At 46.5% G+C, this 21,109-nt stretch overlaps 1 protein-coding gene across 1 annotated transcript; it reads right to left on the bottom strand.

Moving 5' to 3' along the window:
* Positions 1-7,503: 7,503 nt before the first annotated feature.
* On the bottom strand, positions 7,504-8,513 carry LOC309876208 (small basic protein 2; the record flags this gene model as incomplete). The annotated part of the gene is made up of 2 exons (XM_082756212.1): positions 7,504-7,637; positions 8,456-8,513. 2 exons carry the CDS (start codon positions 8,511-8,513, stop codon positions 7,504-7,506), a joined length of 192 nt encoding a protein of 63 aa, XP_082612338.1.
* Positions 8,514-21,109: the final 12,596 nt, after the last annotated feature.

The raw sequence follows: 21,109 nt of genomic DNA, 5'->3' as shown, positions 1-21,109 counted from the left end.
GCTCCTGGCGTGCTGAGATCCCCACCGTCCTCCAGACATGAGGGTGCTCTGTGTGGTCTTTGCCGTGCTCCTGCTTTTCTCCATGGCCGCGCCAGGTAAGGGAGCGATGCCGTCCCCAGGGCTGAGGGCGCACAGCCTCTAGCAGAACCGTTTCCAAATGCTTACCTTGGGTCTCTGGGTTTTAGAGGCTCGCAGCCACAAGGGATGCCCTGGAAACAACTCCTGACCTTCTCCTTTCTCACTCTTTTTGACTCTAATTCCTGCCCTCCCTTCCCCTTTTGCCCTCTGCTCACATCACCCGGTGTCTCCTGCCTCCCCCTCTCCAGTCTGTGGGGTGGATGGAGGGATGCATCTCCCCCAGCTTTGGGGCTCGTCGTCCCATGGCCACCCCCTGCTGCCTTCAGCTTCAGCAAGGACAGACAAAAACGGGCACTTTAGGACATGATTTACCCCACGCAGCCAGCAAGCTGTATAGGTCAATGTAGGGATGAACTTCCAGTGCCGAGCTCTCCACCTGGCTCAACGGGGACAGAAAACACCACTCCTTCCCTGCAAGGGTTTAAACACAAACCTACCCCCTGCCCCCAGCACAGCCAGCGAGGAGATAATTTCCAACTTTTTGGGGCTTGCTGTCCTACAGTGCAGGACATTTGCTGTTATAACCCACCTCTCTCTCCTCCCTCGCAGGGTACGGGCAGAAGAAGGGCTTTTGCGCAGGGTACTGCTCCTACTCGTGTGCCAAAACAGACGAGTGGACGTTCCACCAGACCTGCGGGAAGATGTACTGCTGCATCCCCCCTCCCAAAAAGGGAAAGTGATTGCAACGGAGCCCTGCGGTGGACAAAGAGCAGCGCTTTCAGCAGAGATCCCAGCGCTGTGTTCATTGCGTGCCGGAGACGGTTTCGTTGCTTTGAAGTAAATGTGGCCAAAAGTGATTTGTGTGTGCCGTGTGGTTCATTCCCCTCAAGGGCAGGGAGCTCCAGGGGAGGTTCTGCAGCCTCCCTGGGCCACAAACGCAATGCGCCTCTGATAACCACAGACCTGAGACTGCAAAATGTCAGTCTGGAAGGGAAGGGGCTTTGGGACCTGCTTAAAAACAGCGTGGTGGCAAAGGCTGGGAGAGGACGGACTGCCTGATATCCTGTCCTCCTCCTCCACACTTTTCCTGGTCCCTACCCACTCCATCACACCATATACCATTCACTCCAGGCTTTCTGCACGGGGATGGGGACAGGGAGTGGTCTGGTGCTGTGGGGCTCAAAGCATCCAGGCAAAAGGCAGCCAGGGAAGGCTCAGGAGCAATATCAGAGGGTGGGATGTTCGTGCCAAAAAGCAGCAGCTCCCTGACTGCCTCATGGGACAGAAAACAGCCCAGTTCCTGAGCAATCCCCTGGGAAACAGAATAAGTTTCCAGCCATGGGGCCTTTCAAACCCAGAAGAAGGCTCCCACACTGGTGTTTGTCAGGTTAGAGGATGATGAAGGAAACTCCCTCGCAGAAAACTTGGTTAATTTAGGATTAAAAGAAAGAAAGTCGGCTTAATTTTTTCCATACGTGTAACCTGAGCTGCTCCAACTGCAACCACTAATAACTCAGGTAAAAACAAGCCACATCAGGAGATTTTTTTTTGGTGGGGGGTTGAAGAGAGCAAGCAGCCTTACACTATTTGATCCACGGGACAAAGGGTCATTGTGAAACCCAATAACTTTAAAAGATGCATCTCTTGACAAAGCGAGCAAGAAGCCAGGAGTCCTGACAGAGCTGTGGGATCCCATGCAATGTTTCCGCTTGCAGGAGGAGCTGTCAAGATTTCTCTTTCAGATTTCTCTTTCCAAACCAGATGGTGAGACGCTGAGCGAGAGGGGTTAACATCAGCGTGGGGCTGAGATCAGCCAGGGGAAGGCAGCAAGGAAATGTTGAGAGTGACAGGAGTCCTGCTTACCCAGTGGTTACTTACCCGAGCTTCCCCTGGCCCTGGGCAACAGGATCAAAAAAAAAAAAAACAAATAAAAAAAGGGAAAAGCACCTAAAACAGCCAGCTGCTGGTGAGAAGACTGCACAGCCACACGGGGTTGGGAGTTGGAGAAAATAATAAAACTTGCAGAAGAAGCTGCTGAACAACAGCAGGAAAAAATAAATAAATAAATAAATAAACAACAAAAAAAACCACCTTACTGTTTCTTTCCCATTTTTCCACAAGGAAAAAAAGTGTGAAGAAAGTGAAAAGAAAAGCTCTGTGAAAGTGAATGAGCAGCAAAATCTCTCGCTCTGCTGCATCTCCAGCCTTCAAAATGCTCTCTGCAGCTATAGAAAGTTTCTGATAGCAAGAGCTTATTCCAAATGCCCGTTGTGAGGAGATAAAAGAGCTCTCCTCTGCCTCCTGCAGAGCAGAGGGGCCCTCCAAGGGCGCTGAGCAGCGGAAGGGATGGCACGGGCTCTGCTTTGTGGTTTCCAGCCTGGAAAAGGCTGTGGTTGCAGTGCAAGGAGGGGAGGAAGGCTTCCTTCACCTTCAAGGCCCATCTCCTTTACCTGTAGATAGCTGGAGCTTGGTGCATGCCACAAAAATGCTGTTTCTGTTGTGTGGAAGTGATGTTTGCCCAAGGGGTCTTCACAAAAGGGAAGCAAAAGGCCCCCGTGCAAAGAGCATCCAGGATCCCTTTGGAGGCAAGACAGGAGCTGATGGGGACACAAACTTGACCAGTCTCTTGGAAGAACTGTCAATAATAAATTCCTTTTTGCAGGAGGCATTTTGATCACTGTCGTGCAGGATTTTATTTTGCTTTCCTGCAGGATAAGTGCACCAGACATGAACTGTAAGCTTGCAGGAAGGGCTTCAACCAGTCTTGTTTACAAAGCAGAGAGAAAGCAGAGAGAAAGTCATGATGAGGTATACGAAAGAGAAAAGCCGAAATGGAAGGAGTCATGCCCTGGCGATCAGAAATCAATGACAACATTCCAGGATTATGAGAGAAATGTTCAGCTATTGCACTGTTACAGCCAGATGTGCTTTCCAGGGCTCTTGGCACCATGAAGGCGAGCATCCAAAGAGCCACACAGTGTTGTACGTCTGGAAGGGGCTTCTGGGAGGTTCAGACTTTTGGAAAAAGGATGAAAAAAGAGCACAACGTCTTAGAAAAGTACCCCCCGGCATCACACCTTTCACAGCACGGTGTTGGCAGTGTGTTACCTGCTTGGGTATGAAGGCGCAAGGGTTGGGTAGGAAGCCACAATCCTGCCTACCAGGATCTGGTGCAGAGATCTCAGAAACTGTGCCCAGACCTTGTCTCGGAGGTGACTATATCCAGAAGGTGCTCAGAAATGAATTAATGTGTGCGTTGGGGGACGGACAGGGTGGTCCTAGTTGGCACTGTGAGATATGTTCATCTGATTCATGTTAGTATGGAACAATGCTAGGGCCGCATGGTATGATGAATGTGACCTTCTGTCTTACAGACCCTTGTATAAGCACAAGTCTAAGAAAAACAGAGTGGTTAATGTATACAATTCTTGGATCTTGCAAAGGAATGTTTTAGCAACTCGTGTCAATAGAGAGCTTGAAGGGAAATGTATTTGTAGGCTTTTCCTTGAAGTATCTGATATCTGGGGGGTTTCAGAATAACTGCTAACTATTATGACTATTGCATGGGACACTATGCAAGTCTCTGACATCTGGCCAGGAGATTAAGGAGACGGGGAGAGCTGAAGAACAACTAAAAGACAAAGCTTGCAGGGGACATTGCACAAGTCTCTGACATCCAGCCAGGTTGGACAAAGGAGCATAAAAATCAGCTGCTTGATGTAACTGGTATGTGTCTTGGTGGAACAGAGACTCCTGGCGCACCCAGCTCTGTTTGCTTACCTCTATTCCTTTAATAAATTGTAAACTTTGATTACTGTCTTATCTTGAAGACTGAGCCATTTATAACATCCAAGAAAAAAAAAAACTCATCTGGTTCAGTTTCTGTTACAAATTCCAGCTATGGCAAGAAGCAGATTTAGGCCCTAGAAAGCACTTTCTGTTGGAGAAGTAGCTGAATACTTATAAAGTCTAAATACTTATAAAGCCTTACAAAGTCAGCGTGGGTAAATTACTGGTGTAGAGGGGTTTTGTACATTTACAGGGAGAAAACACCAGTTAGAGGCTCACCAGCCTAGCAGGAGAAGACAAAGTCCTCACAAGCAATTGCTCAGTTACTTCTTCTGGTATGCAAAATAACAGGAGCAGCACTTGATGCTGGCTAACACACTGGGTTTAGCTCAAAGTTTTACCCTGGGTGTGGTGGTTTTACCATGCTCTGCAGCATTGCAGGAGCAACAGGGGATGGAAAGGCTGCTATTCCTGTGCTTAATTTCAATGAGGGAGCCACATAAAAATGGGGGAAATGTTAAAAAGAAGACAAAAGGGACAGCTAAAGGAGTTAAATCCTTGCAAACAGATTATTTGCAGGCACCCTGGGAGCTGTTTAAGGCCATTGTATTGGAGACTCAGAGAGAATGTATGACACCTATTAAAGAAAAGCCCAGAGAAAGAGCAAAAAGAAAAGGTCACAGCAGAACAGTGGGATGAGGGAGGTTGTTAGAAGGAAGAAGCTGAAATTGTGTCCAAACGTGGGCAACAGAAAAGATAATAAACTGTGCCTGACAACGTGTAAAACGCAATAAAGCTGCTCAGCAGAGAATTGCAGGAAGAACTTGCAAAAGGCAAAGAAACCTCCTGAAATACGTCTTTTTTTAATTTATTTTTTTTTTATTTTTTTCAAACATATCAGAAAGAAGAAGTGTGTAGGGCAGGAGATGGCTGAAATAGTAAAGCTAAGAAAAGTTAAGGCCACTTCGTGGAAACTAAATGAAATATTTGCGACTGTGTTCACCTTGAGAGAAAGCAAGGAGGTCTTCATGCCAAACCTTTTTGGGCACTCGTCAAAGGATTGGTCTTAAATGAAACGGCAGTGGAAGGGAGGGAATAAACAGCAGCAAACCTCCAGCATCCAGAGAGATTTCCCCAAAAGTCCTAGAGGAACTTGTGGATGCAATAGCTGCCCTATGACTGCTGCGTATCTTAGTGATTAATGGGGATTTGCTGTGCAAAGGTTGGAGATGCTTATGTTAGGAAAAAAGAAAACTTAAAAGGGGTCCAGGACCAACAGGATGATAAGGCACAATTGTGCTAGTCCCAAATATAAGACATGGGAGAAGACAGAGGAAAATCCTGTCCTAAAAACCTGCTGGGGCTCTCTGGTGGTGGCAGCAAAAAATGCCTCAAGGACTAGGAGATGGCCAGGGGGCCCAAACAGATGGAGAAGGAGGTCACGGGCAGATCCGTGGGGTATCACTGCAGGGGCTGCAGTGGTAAATTTGGCCGTAAAAGATGTGCAAAAAGGGTTGGATGGAAAGATGGCAAAATTTGCTACTGGCACTGCGTTGCTCAGGGTAATAAAGGTGATGGCTGCGGCAGGACCTCACAGTTTTGAGTATCTGGCTCATAAACCATGATGAAATCCAGCGTAGGTCGATGTGGAGTGATGCACATAGGAGAAATCAGACTAATTTTATAAGTCAAATGAATGGCTCTACGTTGGCTATTCCATGGCTCAGCAGAGACCAGGAAGCAAGCAATCAGCAGAGGAAGAGAGAGCAGGGAATAGCATCATCACAGGGGATAGCTTGCAAAATCTGGGGAATTGTAGCCAGAAATTTATTTAAGAGCACTTACTTAATTTTCCTGTTTCAGGCAGAAAGTGTCTGCCTTCTTCTAACGACAACTAACATCCCTGTGCAAGAAGAGGAAAGAGTTTTAGGTGCTGAACTTTGTATGTGTCATTTTAGGCATTGGAACGGGCTGCCCAAGGAAGTGGTGGAGTCACCATCCCTGGAGGTCTTTAAAAGACGTTTAGATGTAGAGCTCAGGGATATGGTTTAGTGGAGGACTGTTTGTGTTAGGTCAGAGGTTGGACTCGATGATCTTGAGGTCTCTTCCAACCCAGAAATTCTGTGATTGTGTGTGATTCTGTGATTCAGAGAGGGAAATGGGAGCCTTCAGTCTCCTCCTGGTCAGGAAGCTTCAATTGGAAAAAAACCCTCATGAGTCATGGTTCTTCAGACAACATGCAGTCAGCCATAAAAAAACGAAGTCCCAGCACAAAAAGTCAGATTCTGCCCTGATTGCTGTCTGGGATTGTATGTGGCTACATCTGACAGCAAAGCAGATGGGCATGCTAACACAACTCCTCGGACTAGATATTTTTTTTATTATGCCTGGCACTCCTCTTTCTTTCAGGGCAGATGCACAGAGACTGTCACTACAGGAAAAGACAGATCTCTAAAATGCATCGCACCAGGCAGCATGGCATCTCCAGATTCGTGTGGCAGGTGTTTCTTGCTGCTGTGTGCAGCTTGTTTCCTTCAAAATGTCTCCACAGAAGTCATTGTATTTCACTGAAAATAAGGCGTAGAGAAAAGTGGTGGGAAAAATCGAAAATTAAAACCATCTTACAAACAGGATCCAATGTGCTATCGTCCTGCATGTTACAGAAGCAGGGCTCAGAAGCGCGCCTTTTCTCCTGGAGCTGCAATTTATGGTGCTGCTGGAATGGGAACTTAGCGTCACTTTACATGTTACTCTCGCTGCCAGATCGGAAAGAGCAAGAGTTTCTCTACTTCCCAAGAATTTCTGTCCTTTCTGGCAGTGGAGCACCATGAAAGCTTCAAATGAGAGTGGTCCATAAATGACTGCATTAAAATGATGAAGCTTTAGGTGAAAACTATTCACGGTCACTTCACCCCTCTGCTCAGGCATTTTCTTTACAGTAGTCTGCTTTGTCACTGGAAAATGTGGTTTCTTTTCCAGGGCCCAGAAACATGCAAAAGGGCCTCACGGGAAGGGCACAGAGCCAGTGACACAGTTTTCTATTTGGAGAGTAGCTGCAGAGGGACGGGATGAGGATGGAGATAATTATTTTAACAGAAAGGAATGCTGCAAATATTCCCTTTACAGACCCTGCCAGGGCCGTGCGTTGGGTTTCTGTGGCAGTGCAGAAGGAGGGGTGAGAGGGCAGAGGTTTTCGGCTACCTGCTGGTCCCAAATCAGCACAGGCTGCTGTGTGCCCACGGCAGAAACCCTCCAGCAAGCCCAACCGATGCTGTTGGTGGTGCAGAGGAGCCTCTGGGAACCAGAGGGCAGGAGCAATCCACCCAGCCCTTTTCCACCCACCATTGATTAAATTATCAAAAAAGAGAGGAAAACTCCATACGTTGAGCTCTTTTGCTATCAATTTTGTGCAAAACCCACTGATGAGACACACTGCTAATGGGCTTTTTGGGCTGTACTCTGGGGAACCATCTTAACCCTCTGCCTGGGGCCACGGGACGCGAGTAAGCACACCACACACAGGAGTTACATCTTTTTGTCTCTTTTTATTTATCCAGAGGAGGGGGTGGCAGTTGAGAAGCCGCTCCCAAAGCCACCGAGCTGCCTCCTGGTCCCCGGGGGCTGCTTGCCCAGCCCTTATTTCCCCTTCCAGCCGGGCGGCAGGCAGCAGTAGAACTTGCAGTCGGAGGACAGGGACCACACGTCCGCCTTGGAGCACTTGCTGGAGCAGTACCCGACCTTGGGGCAGTACTTCCTCACCTGCCCGTAGCCTGCAAGAGGAAAGCAGAGGGAGAGTGCTTAAAATAAAATAAAATAAAATAAAATAAAATAAAATAAAATAAAATAAAATAAAATAAAATAAAATAAAATAAAATAAAATAAAATAAAATAAAATAAAATAAAATAAAATAAAATAAAATAAAATAAAATAAAATAAAATAAAATAAAATAAAATAAAATAAAATAAAATAAAAATCAAGTGCCGAGCACTAGGCACCAAGGTGGGAGACTGTTTGAAAATGATGTCCTGAGTGAATGGGTACTGGGCTGGGAACCCTTCTGAGCCCAGAATTTGATTCATTGTAGAGGGAAGTGGGAAGCAGGCTGCAGGGGTATGCAAGGGAGCTGCGTTCTGGATGAGAAATACCCTGAGAGCATCCTCAGAACCAGCTTGGCACAAAAGTTTCGTCGTTGGACTGAAATAGAAACACCGCAGCCCGGCTCACCTGGACCTAGAAGACGTCAAAAATATCTAAAACACATGAAAGTGCTCTTTGTAGTACTTTAATTGTGAAGTGAGTTTTTCTCTAAAGAGGATATCTATTTACTAGCTGCAGGGTGCCACTCAGTTGCCCACACACGAACACCAAGCCCCATTTAAAGCAGCCTGGGTTAACCAAGTCGTGTACATCTGCAGGAGACCAGCAGCTACCTGTCTACCTAATCAACTAAATCGTAGCCTTTAAAGCTGATAAAGACCCCGAGCTGTCTCTGAAGGGTGGCACACTGCTGTGTGCTGCAGCCCTGACCCCCATCTGGCTCTTCCACCACTCTCCAAATTATTTTCTAGTGCAATTTGCCCGCTTACCTGGGGCGGCCAGGGAGATCAGCAGGAAGACGGCGAAGACGAGGCAGAGGAACCTCATGACTGGGGTTGAGCTGGGATCTCAGCGAGGCTGGAGGGAGAAGAGCTGGAGTGAGCCTGAGCTGGACACCGCTGTGTGGTGAGGCTGGGGATCCTCCTATTTATAGCGAGGAGAGGAGGGCTTTGGGGAGGTCCTGCTGCTTGATGGACTTCTCACGGTTCACGGCACAGCACCCTCCTCCTGCCCCTCCACCCTGCACCCGGCTGTGGTGGCGAAACTCTGCCCTCCCCAGCTCCGCTATCGAAAATCATATGGAAATACAAGGAAAATCATTGACTGTGACAAGAACCAGCGGTGAACAGATAGGACAGATCTGCTGGGGCAGAGGGACCTGAGAGAAAGCGAGATCGGTATCTCAGGGCTTCGTTTCTCAACTGTGGGAGGAGAGGCGAGTTATGCAATAGGGCTGAGCAGTGGATGCGATGCTCCGATAGCTCTCCTCCCGCTGCCTGGACCAGTCTCTGGACATGCTGAAAGAAAGCCAGGTGTGAGCAGCCTCAGCTTGGGAAGGACCTGGTGTCCACGTCCCCATCCCCACCACCACCACGGGAACCACAGGTGCAAATCCCCTCTAATTAATTTAGCAGAGACTGTGTTCAGTGCAGCTCCTTGTGTCGTCCCCACTCATCTGGAGACACTCTTTTTAGGATGCAGATAGTCTGATGCCTGCTACGGGGGGAGCTCTGCTGTAAAAGGTTGTCCAGGGCAGTGAAACTGAAGCTGCTCACAAGGAGTTTGCAAGGCAGGAGGACCTCAGCTCTGAGCAGCAGCGTTAGCAGGTGGCAAACGAGATTGAGGGATGGCAAACTTACTCTCACCTTCCAGGAAAGAGGTGCTCCCAAAGAGAACTTCAGAAAAATTCACCTCCAGTGTCTGGGGGCAGTCAGAAAGGAAATCTGCGTGCTGGGATTTCTGAGGATGGGCACTGAAAAAATCGGCGTATCGCTGTACCAAACTTGAGGGGACTTCATGCCACACACTGTACATGCCTCTGGTGTTCCATCACTGCAAATACTAGGACAAAAAGTGGTACAAAGGATGGCACAATGGACTTCATCCCACAGGAACCCTGTCCTATATACAACACGGAACTGTCATTGCTGCACTTTAAGCCCACTGTTTATCGTCCAGCCCACCCTAGGCATGGGGAACACACATAATCCCCTTCCTATGTACTTTCTCTTCCAGATTTGCAGGGCATCACGGTTCCCACATATTTTTTCTCATCATCATGATGTCAGTTATTCCAGATTTTTGTTATAGATTGCATTTTCTTGGTCTGTTAATCCTCTCAGCTCTAGACTCTGTCCAATTATTCCACCTCATCTTGTAACACGGTGCTTAAACAGTGAGCAGTGCACTGCCTGGAAATTTAGCAGTCAGCAGTAACAAATGGATTGGTTTAAGTGCCTGAGCAGTGATAACCCTTAATACGTATATAAAGAAATAAGGATTTCTGCCGTTTCCATAGCAGGATGACATCGTACCATTCCGTGCACCTTGCTGCCCAGTGCAATCCCACACCTCTCCTGCAGAACTGCTGCACTGCCAGGTATTGCCTGCTCTACCTTCTCCACCGATTGCTCCCGTCTTTTGCAAAAAATACAGCTCGCCAGGATTCTCCCACATGCTGCAGTCCCTTTCAGCCTGCTGTTTGCAAATCCAGTAAGCACAATCTTTATTCCACTCTGCAATTTGGTAATGAAGACCCCGGAAAGTCCAGGACTCAGAACAGCCCTCTGAGATGTCCTTCTACCATCACCATGGTAACTGGAAATTTAGCAACTCGTGTTCATGGACCGTTCTGCCTTCATTTCCTTTAGGCCTGTGTCATGATCAATATGGAGGGGGGAAATAAAAGAGACAAAAAAATATTCAAATAGCTGTAAGGCCAAATGAATGTGATGAAAGTGTTGCAGAGCATCAGGTTGGGAAAGACCCTTGAAGAGACTCACTGACAAAGTGTGGATGGAGGCACCCTGAAAACCATTCCCTGTGATGGATTTGATGCCCCAGTTCTGTCCGTCAGGTCTGTACCTTGAAGACAGTGTCCAGAGCCAGTGCCGGATCAGAAGGACACCCAGGCTGGATTCCTGCAGCCCTGGAGAGCAAACCTACCCCAGGCAGCTCCTGCTGCTTGAGCAGGGCTGAAGACAGTGGTGCTGGGCAGCCAGAATTGCCCCCACGTATCTGAGTTGGTGCAAGTGGCCAGGAGCTGGGAGGTGAAGCCCACTGGAGCATGGCCCCAGCCTCCAGGCACCTTTGGGAGCGGGTCCAGCAGGTCGCACTGACATTGCACGCGCCAGAAAGCAAACGCCGCCTCTCCAAAGATGGCTTTGCTCGAGTTCCTCCTCCTGCCACTCGGTTCATATCAGGAATCCATCTCTAAGTACCAATATCTCTGTCTTTGTTTGTGACAAGTATTGTTCTTGGTTCCCAGCATGCCAAGATCTCAGCTGGCCCCCAGGCATGAGCATTTTCTTCACTGCTTCATTCTCTCGTTTTCCCCCATGCCCACCACAACAGTTAGGAAACTAGAGAGGACAGAGAGTATTAGAAGGTGAAAATTCAAAATTACTGCCTTCAGAGTATTCATGCCTGGGCAACCTGCAGAGATACAATTGAAAGAATCTTCCAAATCTCTCCTCTGCTTCTCTTTAACCTTCTTACCACAGCCTTCTCCATTCTCCCTCTTATTTGCCCTTTCCTCCCATTATTTGACACTACATGTTCACACCTTCCTAGTCCCCTTGCTCATTCTTTGCTTTTCCTGTTTGTTCTTGCCTTGATCTTCTTCTTCTTTCCCATGATCACTGCAAGGAAATAACTCTGCTCATTTCAGCAACTGGCCATTCATAAGCTTCTTAAATGAATAATTCAATTTACTTGAATTAAGCTGTGCTGAGCAGCTTCCTTTTTTCTTGACAAGCAATCGTTGTTTTATTTTTTTTTTTCAGATGCATTTTATTTTACAGATATTGAATGTATATGTTCCTATAAATGCTCAACAGGGAATCCCTAATTCAAGCTATTCATATTTGAATACAAATAAACCCCACCACTCATCGCTAATGTTGGCTCAGCATGAGGAGCTGCAATATTTGCATGGATTCATCTTTTCTGGATGCAAAACCAACCGCTATAATTTGAGTTAAGGCACAAGGGCTGGAAAGGATGAGTTGGTGAATCTACTGGCAGACAAAAGAAAGCAATGCTGGGGGATGCTGAGGCACTCCATGCGACAGGAGAAACAACAGAGCTGGAGAAAAGCCAGCAGAGGAGGGGAAGAATCTTTTATGGTTCTTCACGAAGCATATTTTTCATTGTATTTTTGAATTAGATATGATGTAGCCTTGATGTAATTCAGTGTATTTTTAAGCAGTTCTGGGACCGCTTGCCCTCAGGCAAATCACCCAGGCATCTTGTACAGATATTTCATGGGGCTTATTTCTTTCCAACTTGTTCCTGGTAAGAATAGTGACCTCTGTGATCCTCGTATTGTTTACACAGGCTGCCTCTGTACCCGTAAATTAAGTATTTTCCAGAGCAGTAATAAGACATGTAGAGCCCTGCATTATTAATATAATTTTTGGCCTGTTTTCCCTTGTTCATTACTTTGCAATTAGCAATTTTTGTGACTCTTTCCCAAAATGCATAGCAGTGAACACAGACTAGGTCTAGCAATATGCCTGCTTTAGAGCATTGGGTACTGAGGACGTGTGGGAATGATAATTAGACTTGTATGATACTGCTCGTTAGGTGCTCCAGGAAAGACAGATGCAACGGATGCAGTTTTAGAAAGTGTGTACCTCGACAGCTCTTTAAAACCAGACATAAAATATCCAGGAAGTGAAATGATGATGCTCTTTGCTGGTTTTAAGCTACAGCCCTTATATTTCACCTGTAATAAATTACGTTGGGCACATTTACAAGGATGGTGGAGGGCAGTAATGCAAGTATCCTATTGCATCCCGTCCTGCCCCACTCTGCACTGGTGCGGCCTCAGCTTCAGTACTGTGGCCTGTTTGGGGAATCACCATATAAAGAGGACACAAAACTATCAGAGAATGACCAAAGGAGGGTTACGAAGGTGGTGAAGGGTCTGGAGGGGAAGGCGTGTGAGGAGCAGCTGAGGTCTCTGGGTTTGTTCAGCCCAGAGCAGAGCAGGCCGAGGGGAGGCCTCATGGCGGCCTGCAGCTCCCTCAGGAGGGGAGCGGAGGGGCAGGCGCTGAGCTCTGCTCTCTGGGGACAGCGACAGGACCCAAGGGGACGGCATGGAGCTGGGACAGGGCAGGGTCAGGCTGGGGGTGAGGGAAAGGTTCTGCACCCAGAGGTGTTGGGCACTAGGACAGGATCCCCAGGGACGTGGTCACAGCACCGAGCTGCTGGAGTTCAAGAAGTGTTTGGACAATGCTCTCAGACATAGGGTCTGGTTTTGGGGTGTTGCTGTGTGGAGCCAGGAGCTGGATTTGATGGTACTTGGTGGTCCCTTCCAACTCAGGATATTCCATGAGTCTCTGATTCCATCCTATCTTATCGCGTCCCATCCCATTCCCTTTCAAAGGTGTCAGGCACCTACAAGCTTCCATGACACCGTTCTGTTGTAAACAAGTAGATAAAAATCTTCATTTAGTTCTTCCAACAATAAGTTATTAATTTTTTGTGGCTTGTGGTGTCCAGAGGACCCCCCTTTTCCACTGCTCTTGGTTTACTAAATCCAGAAGAGGGATTTGGTGAAACTAGATGGCCTAGACCACAACAGCTCAGAGACTGTGCCAACCACTTAGGATCACAGCCCTGCTTCATTTAGGATGTCCCCTAGGTATCTCAAGATGGCAACATTTACCAGTATTAAAGAGAGCAGCAGCAGTAAATATAACCAGACCTGCAGGACTTCATAAGTTGTGGAGTTGCACTCAGTGACAATGTTCCCTGGCAAAAGGCATCCACTTATGATTGAAGATCTCCAACAGATGAAGACACTACTGCTTCTGTTAATCTCACTCATAAGAACTAAGCTTTCTTTCTAAGTTTAGTCTGTCTAACTAAGAAGCAGCAGCATCAGGAGGTTATGCCTTTCTCTGTTCAGTTAAACAGCTCTCTTTGATTTTTGGTATTGTCTCCCTGTGAAAACACACCCTGAATGGAATCACTCCCTGGTGATTTGATAAGCCTCTTATCCTCCCGCAGGGTGATATTTCCTACACCTTACTTTATAAATTTTGCATCCTTTTTCTAAAATATATTCTTTCCAGTAGCATCACCAACCTCCTACAGTCTTTTCAATGTGAGTCAGCAGTGAATCCTTGCAGCAGGCAGAGGGAACTGCATAATGGGCTATATCAGCAAAAGCATGGCCAGCCCATCAAGGAAAGGGAGTTTTTCCATCTGCTTGGTACTTGGAGACTGCATCTGGAATCGTGTGGCCAGTTTTGGGCTCTTCAGTGCAAGAAAAAAAACAATAAAGGCATGAGTCCTTCTTTGTTTCTGTCTGGAGTTCAAAGTCTCTGTTGCATTTCTCTTCTCCAGAGGTCTCCTGTGACCAGACTAAGACAGCTTCTAGGTTTGCCTGTTCTGGCGATGAGCTATTTGCAAGAACAGAGTCTTGCTTTTAGTCTTCTGTCACTCGAACAACAATTTCACACCACAAACAATTTTACCCTGTGAATTTCATGATTTTTTTTTACACTGTGAATCTCATCTCATATTACTCCAGTCCTCATGACAACCCAGTTCTTGCTGTATGTTACCTTAACCTTTTTTTTTTTTTTTTTTTTTTTTTTTTTTTTTTTTTTTTCCTTTTCCTGTACTGATGGAATACACTAGATTTGGGTCCAGTACATTGCTTTTTCATTCTTGAATTTTTGTTCTGAGACGAATGACCCAGGAGAAAAAAAATTGCAGTAACTGCCCCCCTGCCTGACATCTTTCCTTTCAAGGTTGTTCCTCAGCCATTTTACAGTGCCTTTACCCCCCCCCCCACACACACACACTTCATTTAATGTAGCCTTTCGTGAACATTTTACTAATGGCCTTTACTAAAGTGCATTTGATAAGATCTGATGCCTTCTCTTTGCTAAAAAGCTATTTCATCAGGTTGGTCTGTTGAAAACTATTCAGCTGAGAACCCCTGATGCATTTTCTTTTGTATTCTTGTTTGCCTGGTTGTTCCAAAGCCTTGCATAGTATCGAGATTAGATCATACTCACCTGGATGATTCTTCTGTTCTCACTCTGAACTTTAATAGTGCTTGCTGTTCTCAGATTTTAGTGTAACCCACACTCACCAGATTCCTGAGAAATTCCTGTTGTTTAACCCCAGTTTTATGAGCCCCTTTTCTGAATTTGGGGAAGGATAATATTAAATGATCTTTGTGGGTCCCTTCCAAATGAACTCTTCTATCCTATCCTATCCTATCCTATCCTATCCTATCCTATCCTATCCTATCCTATCCTATCCTATCCTATCCTATCCTACCCTACTCTCTAAATAAGGCTCTCCCATTCTTTGGGACTGACTTCCAGTGGGGCCATTTCCATTTATTTGCAATTTTCTGGCCTCACGTATTCCTGAATACCAAACCAAAATATTTATCGGTGTCTGTTCCTGCACACTCTGCAAATCCACCTCTCTACAATAGCAGCTCCGCTTTGCCTCTGATCTTACAGCTACAGAGACTTGATGGCGAGCTATGGCACGGCTTGACTTTTCCCAGTGCTCGCTTTCTCCCTGTCCTTTTTGATTTCCAAAATGGCAATTCATTGCTCTGAATTTATCCCGCTCCCTGCAACAGAGAGGGGAACAAAAGGCATTTCAGCATGTAGGAGCCTGGCTGACCCTACTGGGCTACCCTATTGCTAATCTCTTTGTCACATATAAGCGTGGGTACTCTGCCCATTTCATCTTTATTAACTGGAACCATTAATTGGGTTCCAAAGGGAAAGGTTTTCATTTCTGAATATCCAACAGAGAGAACATTTAATCCCGTGCTGAGCATCCTTTTTCCCTGACGAGCAATTTTTCAGACCCAGCCTCAATCTACTACACTCATCCTGGGAAACCCTAATTCATCCTATCCAGATTTGATCTGAAATACTCGCCACAACCTCAGCAGTCACTGCTGAACTGACAACACCAAGACGCAGACCCTGTTCCTGACATTTAAAGCTACGTGCCATTTCCCACAGTTATGTTGCTCCTGAGACCTGCAGACACAGAGTGAAATATGCAGATAAATGCTTGCTGTAACCCAACGAGCACAAATCTACGGGTATTTGTAGGAAAATGCAGCTGTGGGGAGCATGATTACTGTATAGAGGCAGTGGCCTCGTCATTCCTCCAAGGTCCCCCTGGCTAAGGAAGCATTTGGATGTGCAGAGAAGTCAAGGTGGACTGAGTGAACTCTTAAGCCCCTTAATAGCCACGGCAATCCCATTCACTTTGTAGTGAGGAACTAATAGTTAAACAGGCTGCAATTTCCTACATTAAAGGGCAGCTTGCCAGGTTTCACATGGCAGTTCTTCTAGCATAACCCCCTTTTTTTTTTCTCTCTCTTTTAAGCAGAAGCACTCACCAAATCTCTATCAAGCCCAAGAGGTTTTAGTGTAAAAGATAGTTTAATTTATACTTTTCTAGAGGCAATTCATGATGCAGCTTTCTCCGGAATGATCTGGTAAGTTCCTAAATTGGGTCAGACCCCCAAGAACCCAGCTTTGAAGACGTGAAGAATTACCCCAGCACATGCACCTCCTGGGACACAAATAACGCGATCCATATCCCATGGAAAAACACCCAGAATTATGCTTTCAAAGCACTGCAGCTTTTAACTAGTAACAATAAAAAAAATCAGATCAGAAGCAGCTTGCTTTATCAGCTTACATTATCCTCATTTGCTCTTTCAGGAATAGGTGGAAGGAGAGCCCTGCTCACTCGAATGACATGGCTTTCTCCTGGACCCCAGAGAAATCAGAGCTGTCTCTGTTACAGACTGCAGCCACTGTATAAATGGCTGTTTAATTATCTTTCCACTTAAAACCATGTGCAGGTCAAGATGATTTCATTAATGCTCCCCTGCTCCTTCTCCCCCTTCCCCCCCTCCTTTTCTTTTCATGCTGCTGTCTAATGGAAAATGTTTATAACCACAGAGGTTTCTCCTCCGTGCCATCAGCTTCTTCTCCCTTTCCCTCCACGCTGAGGCTCCCTTTACTTCAGGCAGCAGAAGGCAAGCTTGGACCCCAAAAAGGAACATCAGGGCCACACCGTGATGCCTCTTCCAAGCCTGCATCACCAATTCCACACGTTAAATCACGTCCACAGCTCTCAGAACACCTCTGCTTCCACCTAATAAATCAGGGCATGACTATTTAAGAACAGGTCAATATACAAAAGATTCTTCAGCCCCCTTATTAGGCTGGTGGATGCCTCTTAGGCATTAGCTGATGTTATAAATGACAATATTTTCTGTAGAATTCAAGCTTTTTTCTCCCCCCAACAATTTCTGAAAAAAGCCAAATGCCAATATCAGAAACACTTCCCACATGGACACCGGAGCTGGGGAAAGCTCTGGGGACAGTTTGTACCAGAGCGATTGTTCTCGCTCAGTCAGAATAATTGCAGGCAACTTTGGCACCGAGCTATCTGCATGTTTTGGGTGGCCAGTTCTGAAGATGCTTCGAGAGCACAGAGACCTGCAGATATATCTTTGGCCAGTTCCCAAACTGGGAATGATTTCGCCAAGATGAGGAGAAAACCAGTGCAGAAGTTCACTTTTCACTGTCCAGACATTTCCCAAATGGAGAATTAAAGGTAAAAGAAAAAAAAAAAAAAAAAAAAAAAAATCTAAGGTGGAAAAGACAAAAAGCTTTGTAAAAAAAAAGATAAATTTATGATTTATGGACTTTATGTAGAGTCTCATGATTCTGATCCCCCTTTCCTTATGACAAAATGGAAAAGCTTCACTGGAAATCCCTGCAAAAGAACTGAAGAACAATATACTATCACCACCAAATAAAAACTAAACTAAGCATTGCCCAAACTCTCCCGGGCAGACCTCAAGAGTTAGCAGAGGGACTGACACCCATCAAACTGACCCCTTTTGGGGAAGCCAGGAGACCTTAATATCCTCTACATGGCCATGCCAGCTGGCCTCACGGCTGCCCTGGCACTATAAATTTCCCACCACAGATGTGGGCACTGCAGTCTTAAGTGGTTTTCAGCCACAAACATCCTAGGAAAACATCAGAGTTTGAACATCAGAGGGTATCGGGATAATAAAATCCCAACCTATTTCAGGAATGAAAACAAGCAAGCTGCACAGCCCTAAAAGATTACTTGTGCTTCTCCAAGGGGCAAATGGGCACGGGACTGCAGCAGATGGAGGGGGATCCTCTGGCATTCTGCAGCCAATTATGATTTGGATTTCGCTGGTGAAACCCTGCTGATAAGAGCACATGTAGGGGAGAAAACCTTGCTTGCTGACGTGCCCAACATCAGGCAAATTGTCTACCATTTGGGAGACGTGGCACCTCCTGGGGTGGGGAACCTCTATCCAGGAACCACTTTCCACCCAGGAAGAGTGGCCAGAGACCCGACAGCTCCTGATGGTGCTCCCCAGCCAGAAAGGAGGACGTGGGAAGAGCCCTTCTCCTGCCGAGGCCAGACAAACTCTTGGCATGGCAAGGGACGGACATGGAGCAGATGGCCAGGCGTTAGGGACCTGGCAGGAGGATCTCTGGGCATTTGGCACTGCTTCAGCTGCATCTCCTCCTGCCTGGACACCTTCTGGATGTGCAGGCTACTCCTGCGTGGTGGGGATGCTGTTTCTCAGGAGGCTTTTAGCTACCAGCCTCCAGAAGCTGGAAAACCCCGATTAACCCATGTGTACTATTACGAAGCAAGCACAGCCTCACAAATACCTGTACATCTGCTCCTTCTTGTGCAGAGAAGCCTCTACCCCTCACCATAGAAGTGGTTTTGTTTGCAGTGTGTGCAGCCCAGCCCATTGTTTCTCCTTGCCCTGAACAGAGCTGTGGGTTTGGGAACGAAGCCCAGCATCATCCGTGCAGTGTGCAGGTCCAGAAATTGCACAAGAGACGCCTTGTACTCCTCCTCGCGTTCTGTACATCCTCCATTTCTTAGGACATGGTAGTGACACCTAATGACCGTGACGCCGGGGCTGCGCTGTGCCAGGAGGTGTTGAAATCCTGGAGGAGAAGGAGCCTGCCCCAAACGTTCCTGGCCTTGCTCCACAGGAGGGACAAGGAGCCTCAGGGAACAGGGGGGTTCAGAGCTTTCTGTGGAGGAAAATAGATTTAAGCCCAAGCTTTTTGACTACGAAGCCTTTCAGCTTTGCCACCTAGCATCTCATTTTCCCTAAAGGTAAAAAGAAAGAGGCATGTGAGTGCCACTCCTCTTATTAGACACATTTCGAAAGCACCTCTCACTCATTTTTGTTCACATAACATGCCCCCAGTTTGAGGACTGTACTTAATGCTTTTTTCTTTTTCTCTCTCTCTTTTTTTTATTTTTTTCTCCAAGCTGGGAGAGAGGTGATCCAAGAGTTTAGTCCTGCTACTGCCATGCCTCTACTGAGGACCACAGGGATATATATATATGTATTTCTATTTCATATTTGTATTTGCATTTGTATTTGTATTTGTATTTCTGTTTCATATTTGTATTTGTATTTCTATTCATATTTTTATTTGTATTTGTATTCCTATTCATATTTTTATTTCTATTTATAAAGTGCCTATCACCATACTTATAAACACTCTTTGGAATCATTCTGATGGCAGGGTTAAGAACAGGCTTTGGCCTGTTAGTATCTCAGCACTTCTGTTTCCAACCAATTAAAAAAAAATAATAATAAACCACAAGACTTTTCTGGGGACCACAGGGCTTCATCAGCCACATGCTCATACCCATCAGCTGGCCACAAGGCAGAAGGAGCTGTGCGGAGCTCCTTCTGGAGCTGAAGGCATCACCAAAGCACCAGCCATCCAAAAACGCCAAACTGAGTTTTTTTGCCTTGGAGGCTCAAGCCCTACAGGATGGTTGGAGGCTGGATGGGAAGGGAGCAGCAGAGCAAATGTCCAGGGCTATCACCCTCACCATTCCCTGTGGTCTGGTATCAGAAGCGATGGCAGGTGGAACTGGAAATGAGAGGAGGTAAAATGTGCGCTGATTGCTCTGAGCCAATGCCCTCTGGTCTCGTTTCCCGGTTTCTTTAGTCTAGTTAAGGTAGGGATTTCTTATACAACCGTAGGCTTGTACAAGACTTCCCAGTCCGTCCGGTAAAATCCAGAGAGAATTAGGGCAGTACTGCTTGCAGGCCATCCCAGACCCAGACCAAAAGCAGTGCAAATATATTTTTAAGTTACACACAGGACTCCTGTACCCTGGGAGCTCCAGAGCTAGTAGAGCCCCCTCTTCTTTTTTGGAGCTGCTGCTGATGCGGGTCACTTCCAGCACTGCCAAAAGAGCATTTAGCTTCCTTATTATGATTTTTTGAATGTGTTTATGAAAAGAATATGCCATTAAGCAGCTTTCCAAATCATTCTCAGATAAAGAAATCACCTAAACTGCCAGCATTAATAAGACATGCAAGGAAGAACATGGACAAACAGAGAGTGAACTCGCCGCCAGAGGTGAGTACAAAATTTCAGGTCACTGTACCTAAATACCTGCACAATCTTTCTCCTGTGCAATTGCCTAGAACGGGCTGTCATCCAAAGCTGCCTGCTTGCATCTGCACTGATAGTTCCAGGCCGTTTCCATCGTGCAAGGACTGAACACTCTCGAACTTGTACTACCAAGGTAATCACAAGCAGGATGGTACAGAATGGCTATTTGCCTCCTCCAAAGAGAGCCCTGGACATGTCTGGCATGATTTTCATGCTTTGTTCTTTTCCAGAGATGAAGCAGATTGAGGACTGAGTTTCTTGAGGTGACTGAGACCCAGGGTTCTGTGCCAGCACCGGACCCCACGTCTCCAAGCCCTTTGCTTGGGAACCTTTCTCAGTCTCACAAGCACTCAGGGTAAATATAGGATTTCAGCGCTATCCACCTCAAAGTAGGTTGTGAATCTTGCTAGTTTCCTCATTTTGGTGAAACCCCACTCTTAATGAACCCCATGCCAAGACCTGTTGTCTGGTCCTCAGGTTTAGTCTGGCCGCTGTGTGTGGACGATCTTTGGCTATGTTTGCTGTCTCAAACTTTGCTAACAGTGATTTGGTGGACGACAGATTGACCATGAGCCAGCAGTGTGCCCTGGTGGCCAAGAAGACCAGTGGGATCCTGGCGTGCATTAAAAGAAGCATGGTCAGCATGTCAAGGAGGTTAATCCTCCCCCTCTACTCTGCCCTGGTCAGGCCTCACCTGGCATATTGTGTCCAGTTCTGGGCTCCCTGGTACAAAAAAAAAAAAAGACAGGGATCTCCTGGAAAGAGTCCAGCGGAGGGCCACAAAGATGATACGGGGCCTGGAGCATCTCTCCTGTGAGGAAAGGCTGAGAGAACTGGGTCTGTTCAGCATTGAGAAGACTAAGAGGGGATCTCATCAATGTTTTTAAATACCTGAACTGTGGGAGATAGAGG

This window comes from Aythya marila (genome assembly GCF_965140915.1).
Source record: "Aythya marila genome assembly, chromosome: 3".
NCBI lineage: Eukaryota > Metazoa > Chordata > Aves > Anseriformes > Anatidae > Aythya > Aythya marila.
The sequence above is the reverse complement of the archived record's forward strand: the minus strand, read 5'-3'. Positions and strand labels throughout refer to the sequence as shown.